At 39.0% G+C, this 25,049-nt stretch overlaps 1 protein-coding gene across 5 annotated transcripts; it reads right to left on the bottom strand.

Annotated features, from left to right (window-relative positions):
* Positions 1 to 743: 743 nt before the first annotated feature.
* Positions 744 to 24,821, bottom strand: LOC139811907 (serine/threonine-protein phosphatase 2A 56 kDa regulatory subunit gamma isoform). Of its 5 annotated transcripts, XM_071776400.1 has the most exons (9): positions 24,577 to 24,821; positions 24,307 to 24,369; positions 9,510 to 9,684; positions 4,808 to 5,010; positions 4,039 to 4,433; positions 3,623 to 3,956; positions 3,339 to 3,557; positions 2,880 to 3,104; positions 744 to 2,772 (listed from the first exon to the last, which is right to left on the bottom strand). In XM_071776400.1, the coding sequence occupies exons 1-9, from the start codon at positions 24,577 to 24,579 to the stop codon at positions 2,623 to 2,625; spliced, it is 1,767 nt and encodes a 588-aa protein (XP_071632501.1). In that variant the 5' UTR covers positions 24,580 to 24,821; the 3' UTR covers positions 744 to 2,622. The 5 variants fall into 5 exon arrangements, with proteins under 5 accessions (XP_071632501.1, XP_071632505.1, XP_071632500.1 ...); XM_071776404.1 differs by lacking the exons at positions 24,307 to 24,369; positions 24,577 to 24,821 and adding an exon at positions 15,981 to 16,178; XM_071776399.1 differs by lacking the exons at positions 24,307 to 24,369; positions 24,577 to 24,821 and adding an exon at positions 14,504 to 15,830.
* Between the last annotated feature and the right edge of the window lie 228 nt (positions 24,822 to 25,049).

Below are 25,049 nucleotides of genomic sequence, written 5' to 3' on the forward strand. Positions count from 1 at the left end.
AAATTCATGAACGTTACAGAAATTCCACGTATCCGGAAAATAAAAGAGAAATAAAATAACGTTCGAAAAGAGTTCGCGCTAAATTCTTCTAGCACAACACGCTCGTCTCTCGACGAGCGTGTCTTTGGAACTGAAAAGGAAGAATGCATTCAAAAATAATTATATTATTTACACGATATATGCAGGTACATGAAATGCAAACTGCGCACGACGAGGTCTCATCTTGCCGCGTTTAACTGGGTTTTCAATCGAGGACTCTTGAACGCGCTCGATCTCAAAAGTCATGGGATGGAGAGCATTTTCTACTTCTCTATATTGCGTTTTCAGTCGAGATACTCTTGACTCCGATATCCGGCGACTCGAATGCAATAATCTTTAAAGATTAGGATCGGTATAATTTCAACGTATACATTATACAATATCTGCTACAGACGCGCGAGCAGGAAAAAAGCTCATTCTCGCACGTTTGTGCTTGAAAATCTCTGTGCCTGATTAGATCTAGATCGATACAATTTACCGGCGAGTTCCAATTTCACACCGATCGTTGCGTTTCCATCGTCATCTTATCTAGAGACCATTTTTTGGACGCTTACGGCATCCAAAAAGCGTCGAGATCTAAATTCGGCAAAATTATACCGCTTCTAATCTCTATTTGGATTCCTTATTGAAAAAAAGATGTACGATCGCGGATGAAATATTCCTATAATGCTTTGCGCATGATACGTATGAAAAAACTCCCACGGTACCATGCAAGATTAACGTCTTTATTACATTGAAACGATCCGGCAATTCTATATCCTCTTAATAACGGCGTTATTATTATTTATAGTAATATTATTATTACGATTAATTCCTTCCTTTTCCGGTCCTCTACGATTCGATTCCAGCTTTTACGGGCGTGCACATTCACATTCGCGGAGATTATCTGATTCGATGTCTTTTCGAGTTGCTGCATGCAGCGTATAAGAATTCTCGTCTTCTTTCTCTCTCCCTCTCTCTCTCCCTCTCTTTCTCTTCCTCTGACACGTGACGGTATTTTTTTTCTAAGAAATGCATGATTTATTTATTATTATCGATCTAATTTGGGAAAAACGTAGATTTCCGGATAGACTAAACGGATTCAAGGCATTTTGCCACATGTACCAGCTACTACATTATTACTATTACCCTATTTTCGTCATTATTCGTCTTGTTACTATATAAAAATAATACAATAACTAATAATAATATGATATTTATACCACTAATTAATGATCAGTTAGCTGAAATGGCCATTCCTCTCTCTTTCGAATAGGAATAATTAATAAGTAAATAAACTTTAAATCTATCTCCGTAATTTTAATTTCTAATATTTAATATAAGTGCTTATCATATCTATGTTCAACAAGGTATCCTCGACAATTATTAACGTAACAACCTGCCAGCAGCGCAAGGACTAAATTGTATTTTAACCCTTCCCTCTTTCATCTCTTCTTTTATTCCTCTCCCTTCTACCTCTGGGCCGCAACAGTATAATCTTTCAATTAATCTCAAGATCAATGAGTTAACAACACAACATGTTATGCAAGCATTACTGAAATTCTGTAATATCGATTATATTTGGCAAAGCGACATGTAAACTCGCTGCTTAATCTTGCTGTTCGTAATGTATATAGGCCTCGCGCGGAGGCATATTCTTTTTTTTTTCCACAGGCATCTAGGCACAACAGATACAAAAGTAGTACACTCAGAAGTATCCAGATTTTCTCGTAGCAATCTATTATTTTTAAAATAGCACTATCATATACATCCTAAGATAACGCGCACACCGGCGTGTATTCTTCTTCTTCGTCTCGACTCATTTGTTTCTCCTCGTACTACAACGAGCCTGTAGTGTTAAAGCAAGTACGTATATATTTATATATGTATATATCATTTGCACATAAATGGAAACGCGTCGTTCGCAAGAATGTTAACACAACAAGCTCGCATAGCGCAATAGCATGGGTTACAACATCGAGAGGATACGTGTATATCTTGCGATCACATTCCCGTACATAAACTCTCATCTGTATATAAAATCTCTTGTAGAATAGAATAGAACCAAATCCATTACAACCGTAGTATCCACAATGAAATCTCGTTTACGTACATTATCCATATATTATCTTATTGTTGAGACATAGCAGAGGGTAGCACTTCAAAGCGCTGATTCGGTGATGGCGATTCTATAAGTAATGTATTTAGGGCCCTTCTCGCTTATTACATGCGCGTTTTTTTATAAATGATGCTATTACAGTTCCTCTCAACCGCAATGTTTTTTTTTCTTTCATAGTGAAGAAATAAATACAACGCATTTCTATGAAGAACGAGTTTTTTTCTGTAAGCTTCTACGAGTACCTATACACTCTGTCTTTGAATCGATATGCGGCGGGATAATAGGATTCTCCTTTCTTCTATAAAAAAAAAGCAAATACAATGTGATATACATTGAGATGGTAATACCATCACTGATTTCGCACAGTGGGACTTTTAGCCAAATTAATCACGTTCTTATCGCCGTTTTCCCTCCCAGAAAGAAAGCTAACTTCCGATGTTGCTACAGCAAAACAGAGGATACATGGGAAGGGGTTGTGGTAGAGACTAGCAATTATTGGGATCTGGCGGCGTAACAAGGTATTCATCGGCGCGTTTGTGGTCGGACAATGCTCGTATTGTGTACGAATCCTGCGGTAAATCGCTCTTTCTTCGTAAAAGCGGTTTCACTTTGTTCACGTTTGTCATTTTCTTCGCCTGTGTAACAAAACATTTATTTGAGACATCAGAATATCCGGTACGCTTTATATAACAGCATCGAAGTAAAAAAAAAAAAACCGATACCGATAAATATCAATTCATACCTCATTAGCTTTAGCTTCGATTTTCTCCAAGGTAAGCGGAGTTTGATCCGGGTCACCGTCTTCGTCAGGCGGTGAGTTATCTATGTGTTGTGGTGATGTGTAAGATGTATTATTCGTTGTACCTTTATTTGCAATATTATAGTTTGGATGCCTCATCGCAAGCGCTTCCACGCGCATCCATGCTTCATCTCGCTCTCTCATGAGCTTCCGTTCTCTTTGACGCTCCTATGAAGTTTTAGATCAGAATATATACGTGATAAATAAGACTAACATTTTTTTTTTGCAAAATTAAATTAACGTAGAGTTGTATAGTTTTGAAATTATAATGTCGATTCATGTTAAACCCGTCAAAATATATTTATCATTTTCATTTAATGCTAAATACAGCCGGTTAATTTAGCCATTCATTTACACAGTATACGTGTAATTGAAAATATAAATATCTGCCTGTAAATTTACCTGATAGTACTGTGTTGTACACTCGTCGAATACTTTTTGATTCATCTCCATGAAAAGTTTCAGGGCGTTGTAAATTAAACCGTGGATCGTCTTGTTCCAGTGATTGCGGGAGTTTCTATAAAAGGCTGGATACATAATCGGTAGGATGACAGAATAATTGTCCGATATCAAGGACATTATGTATTCATTATTCCAATAATAGAGAGCTCTCTCCGCCACCTGGAACAACAAGTGAGCACAAGTTAGACGTCGTACGAGACGAAATAACAAAATTGCGTACTTGCCTGGAAATGCGGTGATGATACGCATTTGGCTAATTGCCTAAACAATGGATCCATGACTTTCTGAAATTCAGCTGGTTCAATGACGTCCAAAATCTCTTCAAGCTCGTTCAAGAACATAACTTCTTTAGGGGAATGTGTTTTTGGCCAGAATTTCAGCAGATTTCTAATTACAGGTTCCGTCAACGACGGGTCCTTCTCCAGAAATTGAACGACGCAGTACGCTAGTTGTGGATGGTACACGGATAATGACTTAGCTTTGTGCAAGGGTAACAGGACTTTTAACAAAAACACCTTGTGCTCTTCCTTTAACGGCAGAGCAAACCCGTTTATAATACTGCAACGGAAATGAATATCGATCAGTTGATCGGTCTTATAGATTTTATTGTGCATTACGTTCTTATTTAACTTATTGTTACCTTCCTAAAATTTCAAGCAGTTCTGCGATGCCGTTGTGATGTTCCGTCTCATAAATAAATCGATAGAAAACATTATTGATCTGTTTCCTAATGTACGCCCTCAGCCCTAGGAATTTTCCATAAATCCTATGGAGGGTCGTCTTAAGGAAATCCCTCTCTCTCGGATCCTCGGAGTCAAATAGCTCCAAGAGCTGCAGCACGAATTTTTGATCTATATAACGTCTCGCTATGGACGGTTGGAAGTCCTGCGACTCCAGCAGCCGTAAAAAGAATTCGTAGACGAGCTGCAAGTGCGGCCAAGCCGCCTCCAACGTCGGCTCATCCTCTTCCGGATCAAACTCCGCGCCATTAGGATTTGATGATGGGGGTAGCGTCCGGAATAAATTCACGGCGAACTGCAAGGATTTCCTTCTCGGTAAAATCTTTCAACTTTATTCCCTCGAGGCACTATTTTATTTAGATTATGTCTCGACACATATTTCATGTCTTCTTTGAAAATATACAAACAATGTAAATGCTAAGAATATTCCTTATATTTTCATGTCACTGTCAACTTTATTATGCTTTTTTCTAATACTATTTTATTTTATTACTTTGTTTAAAATAATATTTCATTAAAAAGTTCATCTCCATTATTATTTCAAAACTAATTTCTTAGCATTTACATAGTCTCGTATTTCCAATCTGTGAAAAGCTTTTACGTCATATAATTTGGAAGGTTTATTATGCTCTTACGTGTACACAGAATATATTAGAATGCCGTTCTTACCATGTTCACCGCTTCGGGATATATCGCTTCGGTAATAACGTTTTTGTTTTTGGTTACATACTCGACCATCTCGTGGAGGGCAGTGCGTTTTACCTCCTTCCATTTCAAATCCGACAACGGATCGGACTCGAAGTCGAAAAGGACGCAGCATTGCCGTAGCTTCTGTATAAAAAGTTCCTCCCGTTCGTTTCCCTGTTGTGTTTCTGGAATCAGATAGCCGGTGATTAATCGCGCGGCACTCGGCAGCTTGTACCTCAAGAAGCGAGAACGGTAATAGTAATGCACCCATTAATCATATTAGCCTACAAGAATATCGATGCACGCCAATACGAAAGGGTACATTTGAATGTATATCCTTTTTGCGCTACTCATTTTTTTTCTCTCGTTTGAATCATTTGCTACAAATAGCTTTCCCACTTGCTTAACTGGCCTCCTTGACATTAGATGAGAAATGACCCTCGAACGAAGTTAAATCTTTGAAATATATAATTTATGTTTCATATATCAGCGTCAAGATATTATCGATTACAAAGTTTTTGTACTGATATATAATATATAGACATATGATTTTAATTTTGTTACAAAGATATGTATATTTTGCATATAAATATGCAGAATATTAACATTTTCCCGATTTTGAAATGACTTTGTAATTTTCAGCAAAAAGGTCAAATCAATTTAATAAAGAATATCCGATAAAAATGACGATATCCAGAATGTAATTTGCCACTGATAAAAATGCAGCACGCGATCAAAATCAATATTCTATTCGTTTCTTTGAAGACTCTGATTTACATAGACAGTTATTTCAGATGTTAATCGACCTCCACTTCTTAATACTCGGCACGAAAAGCGTGCCGTCGCAGGATTGCCATTAGTTAATATATATACAAGCTATAACCGCTTGCGTCAGCAGCAGACTTTTGATTTTAAATCTTAAAAGAGCTCGGCTTTTTCCGATTAATTGAGTGGGTTCTGAAAGAAGATCGATAACGACCTTCAAAATATCGCGACTGCAACTGAGTGGCATTATTTATCGCTTGCTATTCCTAGCAGTCTCTGTAATAATAATAGGAGTAGCGATTGCCGAATTCACCACAGGTCGACTATTTCATGGACATCATTCACGAACAATCAAATATCAAATACTAATATAAGATTTACAAAAATAAAAGAAACGCTAAATTAATCCTTCAATGATTTTACTTCGATATAATCCCTCGTTTCGTTAATATCAGAAAATCGGGCATAGAAAAGTGCATAGACTGGTTCTACAATAAATTCACGTGTGATAACGAAAGTTTAAGAGTTAATCGAATCTGTAAAAATGATTTGCAGAACTGATTTAAGCGACGGAGAGCTTTACCGATTAGCAGAGGTTGCAAAGGTTGATAGTGCAGCGCGAACGTCACCGGGTAACCCTTGCTCGAATCCTGGGGCAAGACCGTCGCCAAAGCAAGACCCTGATGAAAGCTGGGACTTTTGGGCAGAGCACCGCCCAGAGATGGGCCAATTCCACCCACGTGAACCATCGCGATATATTGTGTTCAGTACCGATTTTACACTCGCACTTTATTCATCGACGAGTGTCTCTTCAAATGCTTCGAATTGGGCAGCACAGGTTCTGTTATTCACGTATCGTCGTCTCGGTAACTTCTACAATTTACACTTTGAATTCACACACTCGAAAGGATCGGTTTTTTCCTGACGTCAAAATCGCGATCAATAATATTCCCTACTTCTTCCGCGATTTCGTTCTTGTCAACATGAAGCTAGCTTAAAATTTCAATTATAAAATACTGATAATTTATTTAAATAGCAGTAAATTGAAGATCAAACAAACATCGTTTAACCGAATGTTCGATTGCAGAGAGTTTCTCATTTGAGAAATGAAAATAAACATTCCACGTAATGTTGGTGTATATGACGGTTTACACAAACATATTTAAACAAGGTTTGTATACGATAAATGATTTCCCTTAAATCAGCAATAGTCTGAATTCCGCAAACATGTAGAAATGCTGGTAAAACATAAACGTCTGTATAACTTTTCTTTCCTAAATTATCTAATTATTCTCTATTGCATAAATCACGTATGCATTTGAAAAATATTATATTAAAAGAAGAAAAAAAATTATTAAAAATTATTTTCCACAATCGTCAATTTTCGCGGATTTTTCTCATGTCCTAATTATTAGGTAACTTTAAGTTCACTTATTCACAGCTTTGCCAATTTATACAATCCCGGATTTACGGACTTAACCGGCTCGAACGGAAACCAATTTCCGGAGAATGTTTTTATTACATAACTCGCAATCATCCGCCAATTTACTCGGCGAAATGCGACGTATAACTTTATTAAGCTACGGCGATTGTCGGCCTTCGACAAGTCACTTTTACCAGCTTCCCACGTTATTTTCCGCATAGCGCGAAGGAAACGCGCGTGGTTTTACGCGTTTTGCCAAACCATGCAGAAACGTAACTGTACTTTTAATCCAAAGCAACGCGAATCGTCTGTTACGTTGCACAGTTGCGAGAAATATTTTCGCACAAAGCGAGTTTAATAGTTTAACGTAAGCAAATATAATATATTAAATTATTGTATATACATAAGTTTTATAAATGCACAAATTAATAATGCTAAATTATATGCATGAAATTTGTTAGAAATATCGTTTTCTATTAATATTAATAAATCCAATTAACTTCCTGTATAAATATATTTAATATTATCTATATTTCTATAATATATAACATCAAGCATAATCAATACTTTATTCAAGTTAATGAAGCACTAAATGATCTGGTAACGACGAATCATTTAACTGTTATGATTCTAATAATATTTTCAGCTTATTATTTCTTATTATTTCTTAGTTATATATAAAAATTCTACGAATCTTCATTCTATACTCAATTCAATTCTACTACAATTCCATTGAAATTCCATCACGTATTTTAATTAAATCCATGATTCCACATATAACGTACGAGCAGCGCATATTAAGATTAAACGTATTAAAGCTCGTATTAAAAAGAGAGCTCTTATATTATTTTTCACTAAATCCAAAACACGAGACTATTTTTCTAAAACTCACCAATCTTTGTAAAAATCTCTTCAAGCTTATAAAATTCACTAACTTTTATTTTCTCAAGTTTCTAAACCCCAAGACTCACCAATTTTCGACAGAAAGCCTTTTAATCAAAGGGATTTACTAACTTCTGATCGGAAAATTTTTATTTTTCAACTCATCGATTTAGAATTTTCCCCACCTCTTGTTCCGTTCAATATCCGTTACCCTTTTTAAACCGGTTATAAATTATTCAATCACCAAGCGAATCATTTTCATCAAGTATTTCCGATATTTTCTACGACATCCATCCGAAATAATTCACTTTTTCCAGATGAACGACCTCAAAGTTCTCCGAGCTTCGAGAGTCGGTCGCGCCCGCCCTTAACCGGATTTTCTCACGAATTCGCGATAACAGCCCCCGCTGACACCACCGGAGTCCGTCCGCCGTTAATTCCCGCAGTTGTTTAACGCTCGCAACAATCTGTTGCTTCGTCCGTGTCAATCGATCGGGTCGGGGAAGGCAAGGCTCTTCTCGGCCTTTCTCTCTTCGGGGTGTTCGGCGCTGCGAAGCCACCCCCGTGAAACACCGGCGAGCACTAGCGGCGCGTTCTCGCGGGTCCCCGGAACCCGGTGACCGCGTTCGCGAGGGGCGGGAGGCGGCGAGAGGAGGGGGACCGGCGGGGTGAGATTCGCCTAAGTGGCACCAGGTTCAACGAACTCGAGGGTCCTCGCCGGGATCTCGCGGGTCATTTCTCGATCGGTCACGGGGTCGATACAACCCCCCTCGCCGAGATTCTGTGCAGGTGGAGCCGCGGCCAGGTGGGGCCGCTCTCGCGACCGGGGGTGCCGGCGCGGGTGTTCGGGCGCTGGTCTCGGAGCGGTTGGAGGAGAGGGAATCAGAAAGGGATGGCCGAAACGGGGACGGGAGGGTGAAAGGAGAGAGGGGGGCGGAACTCCCGACTGTTTACGTTGGGAAAACGGGGAATCATGGAATCCCGGGGCGCCTGCGCGACCCTCGTCGCACGCAATCGATAGACTCTGACGTAGGAGGTAGTCTCGCAACCTCGATTGACCGGCATTACATTGGGAAAGGGCAGGCGGACCAATTTGTCGTTGCCCTTCTCTCCTCTCCTCTCTTCTCCTCTTCTCGCTACTCTTCGCCGCTATCTTTTTCTTATCCAACTTCCCGCTGTTTGTTTTCTCATCGTTATACTTCAGCGCGTTCGATCTTTGTCCTGATCCAATTGTTCAATTATGACCGCTGTGTTACATGCGAACTAGTTTCTTGCATAATGATTTCTTTATATTACTTGTTGATCAAGCCAATTCCAGATTGCAAGCTATTTGCAACAAAATGAGTATGACGTACGTAAACATATGCTCGAGATATGACATACTTCCTTCTTATTTTTATCACCAATGACACAAGTGTAAGAAACGTAAAAGATCGCTAATACCATTTTATTTGATCTAACAAGAATGGTAGCTGTCAAGTGGGATTAATCTTACTTTCGTATTGCAAAAAGAATTTCATTCATCTCAAGGACACATTGTGGTTCTAAACCAAGTTTAGGATTAGCGCGCATATCTTAAGACTTATGATATACATTTCTGGTTGAATGACTCACCGGACAACAGCGGCAATTTCTGCAGTTCCCGATTTTTCGATATGTTAAACCTCGAGCTGCTTTGCCGTTTATCCTTTTTGATTACGGGTCCACCGGGTTGATACTTGATTTTGTTGATAAGTGTAGGCGGAGGCGGTGCATTGCCCGCAGGAGGTCCCCCGGTCACCTTGTTTGCCTATGGTAGATAAAAAAATATTATGACATAAAAAACTTGTAGATAATTAATGAATGGACAAACAAAGTAATTATGATAAATTTTAGATGAAAAAAACTTATTCTTATTGATCATTTATAATAACTATTGATTATAAATGAGGAGTTCTTTCTAAAGTCAATGACATATGTGATTAAAAAATACTTATTTAAAACTTTTTTATAAATATAATAAATAACTTTTGATATATAAATAATGTCCAATCCATTCTCAATCGAGAATTAAGAAATCGCAATGTGTATTAAATCTAAATAGGAGTCCGTGATTAGTGATGTGCTTAATTCGACTCGGTTATAGGTGAAAGATCGATCATTCGTTCGCTGATCAGATTAATATTAAATAAATGGAACGCCAGGAAGCGATATAAATAATTTCCGCGATCTATGGCAAGATATACTCTTTATGCACGTTATGCGTGCAAAAACTGAACGTGATCTCTTCATCTCCTTATCAGTATTGGAAAACGGAATGCCCCAAGTTCACGCTCATGTCCCATATAGTTTTTTTTTACCAATAAAAAATTAATTTTGCTCTTTAATAAAAATTTCGAAGCACAAATAATTTCTCAGATATAATAAATTGGAAGTATAAAGGAACTTTCAATAAATAAAATTTTCCAGATCCACAATGCATAGTCTCTAATTAGTTTTAAATAACTTTAATTAAGTGTTTAATTGGTAAGACATTTAGTATTGAATACCTCGTGAATACCAATTGTAAGAAATAAGCAATGCTCGTTGTAGCATATTGTTTAATTCTTTAGTGCAAATTTAAACAAGAATAATTTATTTATGTCAAGAATTGTCCAAAATTAGAAAACTATGATTTACTTCTTAGAATTTTTATATATTGGAAAATAAATGAGAGAATATTGATCTATTAATTTCATTTCACGTAAAATATATACTTCAACGAGAATTCTAATTAAATGTAACATTGTAGTGTAAGAAAGAATGACCCTTAATAATCTCACTATATAAAACATGTATGTATTGCATACGTGATTGTTAATCACTTGACTTGCTGAGCGATAGACGCGGCCGTGAACATCGCGGAAAAAACACGTAAACGAACAGAGAGAGAGAGAGAGCGTTTCTTTTAATAATCTTCGATCACAGTTAAGTAGGTTATTCGAATGAGGAAAGTTGTGTGGGCAGAAATGCTTTGATTTATCTTGGATTGCGGTTAAGTCGGCCGAACAAGTGAACCACATTGGCGTCTCATAATGAATCCAATTCAGATCCCCTTCTTCTCGCTTTATTATACAAACCGACCAACTAGTTACGCGAGCTTTCATCATTTACTTTCTCGATCGTTCTGCTTTCGGAGTTTTCGCGCCTAACGTCGAATGTCTAAATTAGCAATTACCGACTTTTTCAACGGTGTTCTATATCGGCTGTATCGAGAGGCCAGACGAAAGAGTTCCTTAACGCAAATTTGAAGTAATCAAAAAGTTTGATGAAAAAGATGAAAAAGTTTGATCAAAAAGTTGACATAAAAAATCAGAGAACTATGACCTATAAAAATTTTCAGATATCGGAAAACGTGAATTACGAAATTGGGTTTATAATTAAACTTTATGTAAAATATATATTATTCGACGAGAGTTCACTTCGGAGCTCGTTCGTCGAAAAATCTAACGTCGAATGCATGATAAAACATTGCGTAATCAATAACGCATCTGCGCAGTATGACAGGTAATACACATACGCAAGTCAAACGCATTCTAAAGAGGTGTAGAGAGTAAAACGGAATGTGTGTCCGCAGATTGCGGATAAAAATAGATGTAAAACACGATCTGATGAACTATTACGAAGCTGCCGTCACTCGTCGTCGCGTTGTCGGTCTGTGTTTTCATGTCGCCGGTCGCTGTATCTTCAGAAGAATATGCGCATGCGATCACGTACCGCTTGATAAACAAAGTTGACGATCCTACACATCGCCTCCCAGCGAGACCCAGTATTTACTATTGTTCCGAGAGAGCTTAAAAAGTCCATAAAACGCGCGACATAAACGTGCGATAATGCGGAAGTGGTTTTGCGGAATTGTCTCGCGCGACAAAGAGATTTAACAAACTCAAAAGGTGCTTTTATAAAAATATTGTTTTCAAAAATGATGATATATTACAAATTAAAAATATTAAATTAAATATATATCTCTCTCTTATTAAAATAATAATGTATTATAATATATTACAAATTAAAAATATATTCCCCACTAACAAATCCAAGGTCACGTTCATAATATAATAATTTTTATAGCATTAATCTTCAATAATACAGAGTATATTGGAAACTGTTCTACTTTTGCAGCGTGTATTACATTTTGAAGTAAATTAATTTTTGTCAATTGATCGGTTTTGCAGCGCATTATGGCTTATAGCGAATACTTTTACGCGGCGAAAGGTCGATCAGTGTTGAAGTTCACGGTCAAAGATCATCAACTATTGCAGCTCTTGTTCTACCAAGAATTTCCGCCTGAGGGACCAAGGGACGTGTAACATGCATTTCTTCCATCTTCCTAATGGTATTTCTCTCATTCATCACAAGTCATTCATTATTTTGAATGAATGTGATGTGGTAACAGTAACGTAAAAGAGAGTGATTATGTGCGAAGTACATATATACCATTTAATATACAGTTGCCCTGTTTTTAACGAAATGATTCAAATTCTAGTTTCTCAATGTCTATTTTTTGTCTCGTTAAGCTACCGTTAGATTCACCCTCTTTTAAAAGTATTAATTTTTATAAGTATTAATTTTTTAAATTAAATATACATTAAACTTGATATAATAAACATGATATTCATAGAGCTATAATACGCGGAATTAAAAACCTATATTTACTTCAGGATTCACGTAATCACTGTTGAAAATACAAGTTGCAATACGTATTAATTTCCTGTGAAATATTTTTTTAATATTTTCACATATATAAAAATGTGTGTGAAATATATGCGAAATGGGTATAAAAAATAAAGTAATAAAAATATGTAACATATGCTGAAACAGTGGTACTAAAAAATTAAAAGATTATATTATTGTTGTAATAAAGTCAACGTTTAATTAATACAAGTCGAATTTAATAAATCCAAATTTCATATTGTATGTATTCTTTTAATTTAATTTATCAGTCTATAAACAAAGGTTAATAAGAGTTAAGAAAGTCATTGATCTTCGCACCGAAAGGCTCACTGATTGCAAAGCGATAATTTTTGATATTTTCTAACTTGAACACGTTCAGTGTATTATACTTTTATATGTCATTTAGAATTATGACGATACTCTATATCGCTACAAAATTAATGCGCATTCGATACTGATCGCGTACGCAGTTATCTATAAACGTTTTATTTTGCTCAATCGAAACTATGTGCTGAAAAGCTGTCCTATCTTTAGTTATCGTATCGGTCACATCTGATAAATATACGCTGATAAATCAGAAAAGATCTTGCTTTCCAATCGTCGCCCGTTAAATTGCGCGAGCAAGTGCAAAATAAAAGAATTATCTTCTTAGAAAGAAATTCAAGATAGCACTTCGGTACTTGACAATTGATAATGTCAAATGGTATTAAAGTAGGAAGTTCATGCGATTATTGCGATAAAGTCGCGTAAATAAAAAGTGACAGTTCCCAACGTTGCGTGAATATTAAATAAAACAATAAAATGCTAATTGATGTACGGATTACGTGTTTAATCGTGACGAAGAAAGTAGTAAACAACTGCTATGTATATAGTTAATATCTTGCGTGAAAAAGTATTTATTCCTGTAAAACGTGTATCATATCAAAAGATAAAAGTTTTTATTCACACGACCACGAATCGATATAGTTAAACTAATCGCACGATGACAACGCCAAGATATCCACACTGAGAAAAAAATATTTTAATCCAAAAAAATATTTATTAGGTGGCTCCTAATAGCATTATTTACTTACTTTTTACACATATTTATTTAGAATTAGATATTTTTATTTAATTGAAATTTAATTAAAATAAAAATATTTAACAATTGTAATTTAAATCGACCGTAACTGGCAATATATAACGTCTTTACCGATATGAACATTGAAAAAACCGTGAGTCAACTTGGTTTGTCGGATTCACACAGCACATTTTCAGATCATCATCGAGATATTATTAATTTTGACCAAGATTTTGGTCAGTTGATGTAATTTCTAAATTCAATAGTTTAAATTTTTATTGCGAAAAAATATTACCCCAGCCAGGGTTTGAACCTGGAACCTCCCTGGCTGGGGTAATATTTTTTCGCAATAAAAATTTAAACTATTGAATTTAGAAATTACATCAACTGACCAAAATCTTGGTCGAAATTAATAATGTCTCGATGATGATCTGAAAATGTGCTGTGTGAATCCGACAAACCAAGTTGGCTCACGGTTTTTTCAATGTTCATATCGGTAAAGACGTTATATATTGCCAGTTACGGTCGATTTAAATTACAATTGTTATTCTATTCACTGGCAAAAGAAATTTATCATTCTGTTTAAAAATATTTAATTCTAAACAAATATGTGTAAAAAATAAGTAAATATGCTATTGGAACCGCCTAATAAATATTTTTTTGGATTTTTTTTCAGTGCACAGAAAATAATCAAGTTCTTCCAAATTTTATAAGCTTCTTCCAGATTCAGCCTTCAGTTCTTCGCTTTACAATCACATATGCGACAAATTCATGTAAGGACGCAACATTTAACTTTATTGAATATTTGATAAGAGGACGTATCTCTCGTCCGAAACCGGTGCTGTGAGAAACCTGCCTTTTTCCTGAACACGTTCGCGAAGGCGAGCCCGCTCAACGTCTGCATTTTACTCTGCATACCAGCGGGCGACTTCCGGAACAGCGATCGGCCCAGGAAGGACATTCACTATCGGCACAGGGCGGCAGCCAGCCGCGGCAGGAAAAACGGTCTCGCGGCGTCGCGGCGCAACATGATTCTCGCATTCGCGGATCACTAGCCTTCTCACGGGACGAAGAGGATCTCAATCACACAGCCGTCGAACAGCCGATCCACTTCACGACGTACTACCGGGAATATCCGCTTTCTTCCCGCCGGCACCTGAGAGCGCATCCCCGAATGCATGCCTGAGAATATCCGCGCGAAATAACTCGAGGAACGTGCCGGGAATTTTTTTTCCGTTTCAGGTCTAAAGTGTCAAACCGATTTTCCCGTCATTCAAGTGCATCAGCCTGATATCTCGCGGAAAGGTTTTCTCCAGAAAAAAAAGAAGAAAAGAAAAAGAAAAAAAAACGAGAAAGACTTAGATTACACGCTCGTAAACGAAAAGTCGACTCTCGAGCTACAATCTTCACTCGATCTAGGACGTTCGTGGCGTCACAATGTTGTAGTAATTGTTACAAAAGTTCGGGTTCGGTGATCGACGAGATAAACTATTTCAGCGATTAATAAGTGAGATAATAAGCGGCACGTGTGCACGCGCGCGCGCGATCTATTTGCACAACAACGACAGATCACCCTTCCCTGCCCCGCGACCAATTTACGCGCGAAAAGGCGGACGGGTGTATAAAAATAAGCCGGTGGAAACGAAGTATATCTGGGCGCGAGAAGTGGGCCTCCCCCTTATCCAAGATTAGGAAAAGCCGCCCGCCGCACGCTGCCCGCAGTCTCCATACTGGCGCTTCGGCACACGCGAAGTATTTTAGTCGACAATCGAAAGTGACGAGAGAGTAAATATTATCTTTCTGTCGCTTGGCCGTCACGCGATGTTTTGTAACTCAATACTCCCGAGTACCCATCTTTAAAAAGAAGCCTGGACGTGACGTAACTCTTTGCAGTTAACACCGATAACGTATCGCTACATTTTTCAAGAATTTCATTTTTCGTATTGAACGTCCTCCCCCTGGATTCTCTGTATCGCGTTGTTGTCGAATAAATTATTCAAGATTACAAGTCGTATCAATGCATTATTGCATTATTAATCGTAACTTGATATTCATAATTACGTAACTTTGTATAGTTGCACGGATTTTAATTTACTTCCTTTATTCAGCGTAATTCTGCAAGTTTACGAGTCATATCTTCCGCGATCGTGAACAAAAGCACGTATATATTGCGGCAGATAAACAACTTTCGCAACGATAGACCTGTCTCACCTGCGGGATCGAGTTTTATTTATCTCTCATACATAAAACATCGACTAACTCATGAGCGGCTCCGTGTCGAACGCAAAAGAGATCGCGCGAGTCGCGAGAAGCGGGCGAAAAGCGGGCGTTACCTCAGAGCCTCGTGGAACACGGGAGAATTCGCGGCATCCGCGCGGGCGAGGGGATATAAATATTCTCCACGCGGATGTCCAGCGCGGAATATTCTCGTGGAGGAGATCTCCGATCTGAGTCTGAGTTCGCGCGCGCGACGACGAAGACGACGACGACGCAGCACTCGGGGATCGCACTACTCGCGGACGCGTCGCAAAGGAGGAACGTCACCTCTTCGTCCGATTTTCGTCCGAGAAATCGCCGACGACACTGTTTTCTCTCGCGCGCGCGATCGCGAGAGAGAGTCCCTCCGGGCGAGAACTCGCCTGTCGCGATGCCAGCGGCCGAGAGACAGAAAGAGAGAGAGTGAGAGAGAGAGAGAAAAAGAGAAAAAAATAGATAGACAAGACGTCGCGTTAGCGGAGGCGAGAGACGCGAAGCGACAGCGTCACCGACGTCGCGACGCCAAAGATCGTCCGAGAGGCGCTTCGCGGAGTCGAAGTCGGAGTCGGAGTCGGAGTTGGAGACGGCGACGGCGACGAGAGCGCACTGTCAGAGGCGAGCGGCAGGCGTGTACTCGTGACCGAGAATCAAGCAGCAGCCAGCCACTTGCGACACTCTCGTGTACACACACCGCAGGTTTTGGCGAGCGCGATCGGCTCTCGCGGCACGCCGTCGCCGCCGCCGCCGGCCGATCGACGCCGATCGTTCAAGGCCACTACGTACGACCTTAACCCTCACGCTAATTACGAGAAATTACGTTTCATCTCTTCGGCGCACATGCACGCCTAGCCGATCGCGAGTTCTTCCCCGACGTTTTCGTTATACGATCGGTATAAGAGGTTGGAAGAGATTTTGCTCCTGGACCAACCACAGGCTCTCTGGACAGCGTATAGGTGGGCCAGGGAAAATTTTGGGACAAAATACTTCTCACGTTATCAAATGACATAACTACTTAATATTCGGAAAACATTAAAACTTGAAGACGCATAGAAATACAACCAGTTTTAAGATTTCTCGAGATTTATATTAAAAACAAGGATTTATATTTTTATGTTATTTAAAAATACAAAGTTGAAAAATGTTTAAACTTATTTTTACTTTGTTTAAAAGCTCTTTTTTAAAGCGGCCTTTTCAAATTTGTTGGAATATTTGTCATGATAATAATTGCCAATAAACCGGTTGACATGCATCTTTATCCGTGCGATATATTGTTGCACAATATTAACAGAAATACATGTCGATAGAGCAATTATGAACGCGGCGAGGTCCTTTGTCCACGCCGGGCTCGCTTCCCTGTCATACTTCATTTCCTAACAATGATGAAGCGGCTTTAGGCGCCGCGTGACGAAACGACAATGCCCGGTTACTATTTCTGAATACCTGTGGGAGGTGCAACGTATGCACGCGTCGTGCATGCGAAAGTCATGCAGGAACCGCCGTCGTAGTCACATGCGGTTATTAACGTGCGACAGAGGCGTCACATATTTTGTCACATATTTTGTCAAGAGACATCCAATTGTTATTACTTATTCAGCCCAATTCGAATTCTTCCTATCTATAACCCGCGACGAGATTTTAATCTTGAACGTGTAACGCAAGAGATTTCTAAACGTATTTTAAACAACAATTTTTTAAATTTTTGTTTTATAAAATAAAATAATATATAATGAAAGACAGAAATATATGAGAAGCGTAGCAATCCAAAAAACAACATTGTACATAAATAATTGTCAAAATGGTCACAAATTAAATAATTTAACTTAATTGTTTAAATGTAAAACACAGAATTAACCCTCCATCTGTGTACGTTTTTTTAATGTATAATACGTGAGTCTGTCACGTTTAACGCTATTTTTCCTTACCTCAAAGTATTTAGAAAAATCTGAAAAAATTCACAAAACATCTATCTACATTGTAGTTGACGATTTTATAGTTATTTTGATAATCACCGTTTATTTAATATTTTCTGGCAGGCTTGCAAGTTTTACAATTACGAGCAGATATTATGTTGGCTCAAACGTCGTAAATTCACGTATACAGACGGAGGGTTAAGTGTCATCTGACAAGACTAAACAATCGGTTACTATATTTATAAGCAAAATGGACGCAAAAACAACGACAACCCACATCTCTATGTAAATAATCTTGTAATCTACCATCCATTTGATCCATTTAAATCCATCTATCCGTGCGATCCATCTGAAATTCTCGCGTAAGGTGTCTGTAATAGTTGTGTTGTTTCTGCTTGTTATCAATCACTTCATCATAATGCATTTCATAATTCAGCCGTGCATCGAAAAGAAGCTAATTTTGTTTTACAATTTTACCTTACAATTTTCTTAAATATTGTATATGTGTTGGAGCTTTTCTTGTATCTCACATAATCAAACTCGACCCAGGAAAAACACTAAACAATTCTGTCGTCACAGCGTATACATTATTCGACATGCATTAATTTCCCTTTATTAATAACATCCTCTCCATTGTTAAAAGTGTACACTTTGCGTAAAAAAAGACGATTGTTAAAAGCGTTTCGTTATAAATGTGTTGTTTCGCAGAGACTAACGCTTGCTAATGAAGATTACTGTCCGATATCCGGATATCGCGGCGTCCGCGTCAGCCGTACGAGTTCTTCTCGGTTATTCGATATTTACGGGATATTTACGGAGCATCGCTCTATCATTTCCTGGACATCGTGCATCGTGCCATGCAATGGTCCGTAAATCGATTATCGCGATTCTTTGACATCGCGCCACGGCCTATCCGCAATTTGTCATCGCGTTACGGTGTGACGTGTGCTAAACCGGCGGCCCATTATCGCACGTCAATCTAACGAATAATCGTGTATATAAGCGGCCGCGTTATATATCGCGGCACGGAAGTCGATTGCGTTTTCACGGGAAGCATAACTTTTCGTCGACCTGACGCTACAGTTATGCCGGCCGTGGCCTATTTTCGGAAACGATCGTGGAATTCCAAGGTGAAAATATGCTGTTAAACGAGCGACGCCTCCACACGGATCATCGCCCTTCCGCGCGACCCTTAAATGTGTATCTATGTCGACACTCCCACGCTCGATCTCTTACGTATTTTATGAATTTATTCTCAGGCGGTTAGTCAATTTTTAATCGTCATATCGGAAAAATCATTTAAACCTCTCGGTTCCTTGAGTCCCTTCCGTTGAATGAAGCTCGAGTCGCCGTAATGGATGAAATTTGTACGTTCTACTTGTCTATGCGTCAAATACTTTTCTATGAGTTTTTCCTAATAAATTTTTTATATATTTGGCATCTATAGTATAATAAAAATCTCAGGTCAGCCCATTTTTCCTCCGGGACTGACATTAAATTAATTTCTTCGTGATTACTCTTTTAAATCCTAAATCCCAAACCTTAAAAAAGAGCACTTTACACGCGCAAGTGTGTATTATCTGCTTCTTGAACGTGACCCCAAAATCTTACGCTATTTCGAGCATAACTCTGCGGCAATTCCTCTTTTACTTGTCGACTCTCTCGCTACAAAATCTCACAACTTTCGAAAAAGGCCGTAGCTAATTTCGCGCACCTGGACCCTTCGGTAGGCCGCCGAAAAAGCTGTCGACGCGAGAGACACGGAGGTGCCATGGAATGCACCATCGGTATTCACTATTATTAGCACGCTTTCTATTTGCACGTCGCTCGAAATAAAGAGAGAAAGAGAGAGAAAGAGAGAGACACACAGACAGACACAGTTCTCCACCGCATGGCTGGTTTTATCGGGTAGGCGGGACAACCAAGAGATTTTTTGTGTGATCTCATTAACGAGAGCGTTGCACGCCGCAAGGGAAAAATAATTCACAGTCCCCCGAAAATAAGCACGGCGCGACGGAAAGTCACAGTGCTTTCGCCACGTCCCGAAATTCCGATCGGTTCCCTCTCGACGTGATATCTTGCAAGGCAAATGTTATCTCTATCCCGATTTCGACTAAAATATCCAGCCGCAAATAATCGCCGAGTTAAAAATGATCGGATAATGGCTGCCGTTAACGTAATTAAAGAGACATCTTCATATTGAACGCGAAGAAAATCGAAGAAATGTTAAATTATGTATAATCACAGTTACCTTCGCTAGAATTTACGTTATTATTGCCGCTTGTACATGTTGTATATTTTATTTATATTATCACGCTGCGTAGCCTTGTCGACGCTATTTACGTCTATTTCTACCAATGCAGGTTAACTTTAGTCTCGATTTAACTCACTTCTTACCCTTTTCTAGTTCTAAAAGTTAGACAAAAATAAAAAGTGAGTTTAAACCGAGATTAAAGTTAATCTGCATCGGCGGAAATGGACATTAGTTGCGTAGCACGGAAATTTTCGGCAAGGATCGCCTCGCCCGCAAAATTACGCGTAAAAGCGCCACGACAAAACGGCGGTCGTGTGTACACATATCGGTCCAACGCATATATATGTATGCGATATACAAAGTGTTCGTGTTAATGCGCGGCGCAAATTGCATCACTTCGAACGAACGTACAAATGCGATTTCCACTCTAGCGCATCGCGGCCGCATCGCTTCGAGAGAGAGAGAGAGAGAAAGAGAGCTCGCCGTCGTATAATTTTTCCTGCGACACTTATTTTAGAAATACGTCGTGTCACGTGTGCGCGACCGTCGACGTCGTCAGAAGTCGGCCAACGCTGCCAAAAGAAAGAAAGAAAGAAAGAAAAAAGTATCGCGTGCGTGCGTACGTACCCGAACTGGCCGTTGACAAAATTCGTGTCTCAATAACCAGAGCACGCGAGCCTTTAACTTTTTCGCACGCATCTCACACTCACAGTTCAAGTTTGACATGATCACGTGGCGACGAATGCGGCGTCAAACGATAGCACAAGGATATCCACAAGAACGTGCGCACGCAGGTACGTGTGTACATACGTACGTTTGCGTCGTGCGTGCGTGTGTGTATGTATGTTTAACATGTTTGGCATCGGATCAATGCGTGCTTCATGCCATTGATTGCTTCTGTATAATCATCGACGGGAGGAGTGAAAGAGGGAGAAAAGTTCGGTAGATCTATATCTATCGACGTTTCTGCAATTATTTAAGATTTATGGAAATCCTCGTCGACTTCCTCGGGATTGCTTATTCATCGGCGATCGATCTGTGACAAGCGCTATTATTTTGATAAATGAGTAATTACGTTGTCTAAATAACATAAATCGTAAAAATAAAGTAGAGTAAAAAGAGCGCGATCTTCGTTTCAGGATCTTCACAGCTGAACAGAATGAGCGAGGCGAAACCACGTATGTTAACGATGCAAATAAACATTTACGTAACGCCACGTTATCGTTACGTGCGTAAAATTAACATGTGACATTGATCCTATCGATATATCGATGAGATACGAAACGTCAAATTAATGCGCGATCGGAGATAAACTTAATGTTAATAGAAATTATGCTAACGAATTATGCAAAGCGGTTTTCCTGCGCAGCTAAATTTTAATATTATTATTCCGCATAAAAATTTGCATCATATCACTGATACCAGAATAAAAAAATCAAGATGTTAATTTGTGAGGAAAATATGGTTCAGTTCAAAAAACGCAATTTGTTACGGTATTAAGTTATGGTATTAAAAAAAATCATGTAAACGTGCTAATGTTGGAAGTTGAAAAATTATTAATATGTTAAAATTATATAGATTAAAGCTGCATTTTCGATAGATTGCATATAAAATGCTGAAATAAGTTGAAACTAAATTTACGACATAAATGAAATGTTATGACGGTAATAAATATATTTATATATTTCACTAGCTAATGGCATTAGACTGCCACGAGGAAATAATTAATGCCTAATTGCCATTGTTTTTATCGTACCTGCCTATTTGTATCAATACGCATGAGTGGCCGTGCCTTTTTGTAACATTATACGGCGTTCGTTACGAATCGAGATGGACAAAAGTCGATCACTTAATCAATGGGTCTGTTTTCCATTGTTGAACTGGCTGCACTAGTTCAGAGTTTATCTTTTTTACTACACATTGGAAGGAAAAAGATAAACTCTCAACTAGTGCAGCCAGTTCAGCAACAGAAAACAGACTCTATGTTCTACGATTTTTTTTGTTAAAAAATAGATTAAGTTTTAGATTTTGTAAATTCCTACATTGATGATGTTTTGGTTCGATGCTATTAAATTTTGTTATTAGATTTTACTAACTTTATTGACACATGGCAAACATGTAAAATTATTCGATTAATATGATATATGTCTATTCCTTTTAAATTTCTTAATACTTGTTCTCAATTATTGTATCTGAGTCACTGTTTAAAATGACTTTGACAAAATTCCGATTAATTTAATGGACATTAAATGGACAGTTAACTTATCAAAAAATATCTACAATATTTTATTACTATGGATAAAATCATTAATTTTTTGTTACACTAAACTTTAACGTGAAAAAAAAAAGATTAAATTGAAAGCAACGAATTATACAATTGGAAATTTTGCTGTAATCTAATTGAATGAATTACGAATTAAGTGAATCAAATTTTGGTCAAAGCTGGTTTTAAATTTTGTTTGTTTAATATTAAATAGCTATAAAAAGAAAAATTACGAGTTAGTCGATTATTATTAATGTTTTAGAGATATTGTCGATTATGAAAAATCGTTATTTTTTGAAATTGATTATTTGGATGTCAACATTGTCCGTCCTTAGTTATGAGCTTCGTTAGCGTTGCAGGTGCGCCATCTAGCCCGGAATTGTTTCAACCCCGACGCGATAACTTTCGTTATCTGACTGGCTCGACGAATAATGCTCGCGGTTAAAACGCTCATTGAACGATATCAATCATAAGTGCCTCGCTGCAAGCACAATACATTTCTAGCTTTAGCCGCTACTAAATGTATTTATCGCCCTGCAGTAAGAAACTATACCAAACACGAGAGAGAAATGCGGCGACAAAAATACTCTATCGCTATATTAAAAAATATATAATAAGATTCATAATATAAAAACAATCTAGAAAATCTAGTCATTCTTCTCGCTAATTATTTTTGGACAAATATCAAGATTATCTTTTTGATACGGTGAAATGTACCTGATTAGGATGGTATCTGTTTAAGAAATAGCAGTAAAATAATTGTTAATTCGATATAAGCTTAATTAACGATATTAAGAATACAATTCTTCAGCAAATTGAAGCACAAGGATGAGTCATTCACAATTTGCTACTTCTAATCAATGGCTTACATTCTTCATCATACGAACCTGAAGGAAGTTATATAACTAAAAAAACGAAATATATATTACAGATATCATATTTTGTTAAATCGTACACGATATTCAACGCGTACAGTATGTTATATAACTAAAAAAAAACGAAATATATGTAACAGATATCATATTTGTTAAATTATACAAGATATTCAACGCGTACAGCACGATTGTATTTCACGTCTATTTTAATCTCCACGTTTTGCGTGAATCATATTCCGTATATTTATAAACTATAAAGCATCCGTGAAAGAAAATAGATTTCGACCACGAAACTGTCTTTCTCTTTCGCTTCCTGCATTCACATTGTCACACTCCAGACTGATAAATTATATTTCTTTGAAGTGATGTTATCTATAACACAACAGTACACTATTATATTTATAATATTGGTTATATAAATATTCTTTCACAATCAATAATCACAGCCATTTAGAAGTTGCAAATCATATTAATACAAATTATATAAACAGCACGTGGTATGCGAAATCGATGAATCTATCAGTGCAGAGAACAAAGTACGCTGTTATTTCTTGAAAACGGGTACACCACATGCTCCGACAATCAATGTACTACAAAGATAGCCCAGTTATAGAGATAACTTCTTCCAATTTCTTCCAACACGGACCTGCTTTACAATTCTTTGGGTAAGCAGGTCCGTTGAATTCTTTATAATTTACAATTCTTTAAATTCACGAGACGCCGAGTATCCGGAGTCCAAGCGTCCGACGGCATCCGGTGCATACGCACGCGACGTACCCGCGTCCGCGGTAGCGGACATAAAGCAAGTAAAAGATGCAAGATGTCGGGTCGGCCATGCGGCCGACCTGTCACCGTTGGAGTTCGCCGGAATGCGTTTTCCCGTCGGTACGCCCCGTTAAAACGGGGACAGTGCGTTGCGCGAAGTCGCACGCGGCGCGGCGGCGGCTCGTGGACACTGACAATCCGCGATGACAGGAGGAGTGACACACACACACGCACACACTCTCTCACTCGCTCTCGCTCTCTCTCTTTCTCGCGGCGAGACGGGAGAGAGACGGTGGGAGAAAGAGAGAGCGAGAGAGAGGGACAATATAACCTCACCTCGTCAACGGCGTCGACGTCCTTGCCATTCTTCGTCTTCTCCTTGCCGCTCTTCGCCGTCTCCTGGAACAGAAGCGGAGTGAGTGCCGGGCGGTGTTGGAACTCCCGGCGCGTTCGCACTCCGCGACCCGTTTGTAACGCGCGGGGTTACAGATATCGAATTCGCGAGAAAGGAGGAGAAAGAGAGAGAGAGAGAGCGTGACAGCGGGAGAGCGCGTCGGTGAGAACGCACACGGGTTCGAGAAGAGATTCGAGAGAAGGTTAAAATACCATTGCGCTCGTTCCGGGCGCGCGGCCGAGTGAGCAGCAGCAGCACGCGTCTCCGTCGTCCCCGTTGTCGCCGTCGCCGTCGTCGTAGCGTAGCCGTCGGTGATAGAGGCGAGCCGTAAAGCAAAGCACGAGCCGATCGCGCAACGCGCGCGCGATTAATCCCGGTCGGTGGCGAGAAGAGCCGAACTCGAACGGCCAGCAGCGCACCGAGCCACCGAGCGCACGACGTCGGCCAGAGAGTCGCGCGGAAAACAGAGAGGGCGGTCGGTCTCGGGCTTCGGCTCGCTCGGTCTCGTGCGCGCGCGCGCGCAGTGCGCGCACGCGGGCGACTCGGAAATCGGGATCGGGTCAAGAAACCGGAGTCACGCTACATCCTCTCCTCGGGTGGCTGAAGGAGATCCGCCCGCCGGGGTTGTTCCCCCTCGATCTCCCTCGCCGTCTTCCGACGCTTCTCTCTCTCTTCCCCCCGCTCC

The sequence above is a fragment of the Temnothorax longispinosus genome, chromosome 4 (genome assembly GCF_030848805.1).
Source record: "Temnothorax longispinosus isolate EJ_2023e chromosome 4, Tlon_JGU_v1, whole genome shotgun sequence".
Taxonomy (NCBI): Eukaryota; Metazoa; Arthropoda; class Insecta; order Hymenoptera; family Formicidae; genus Temnothorax; species Temnothorax longispinosus.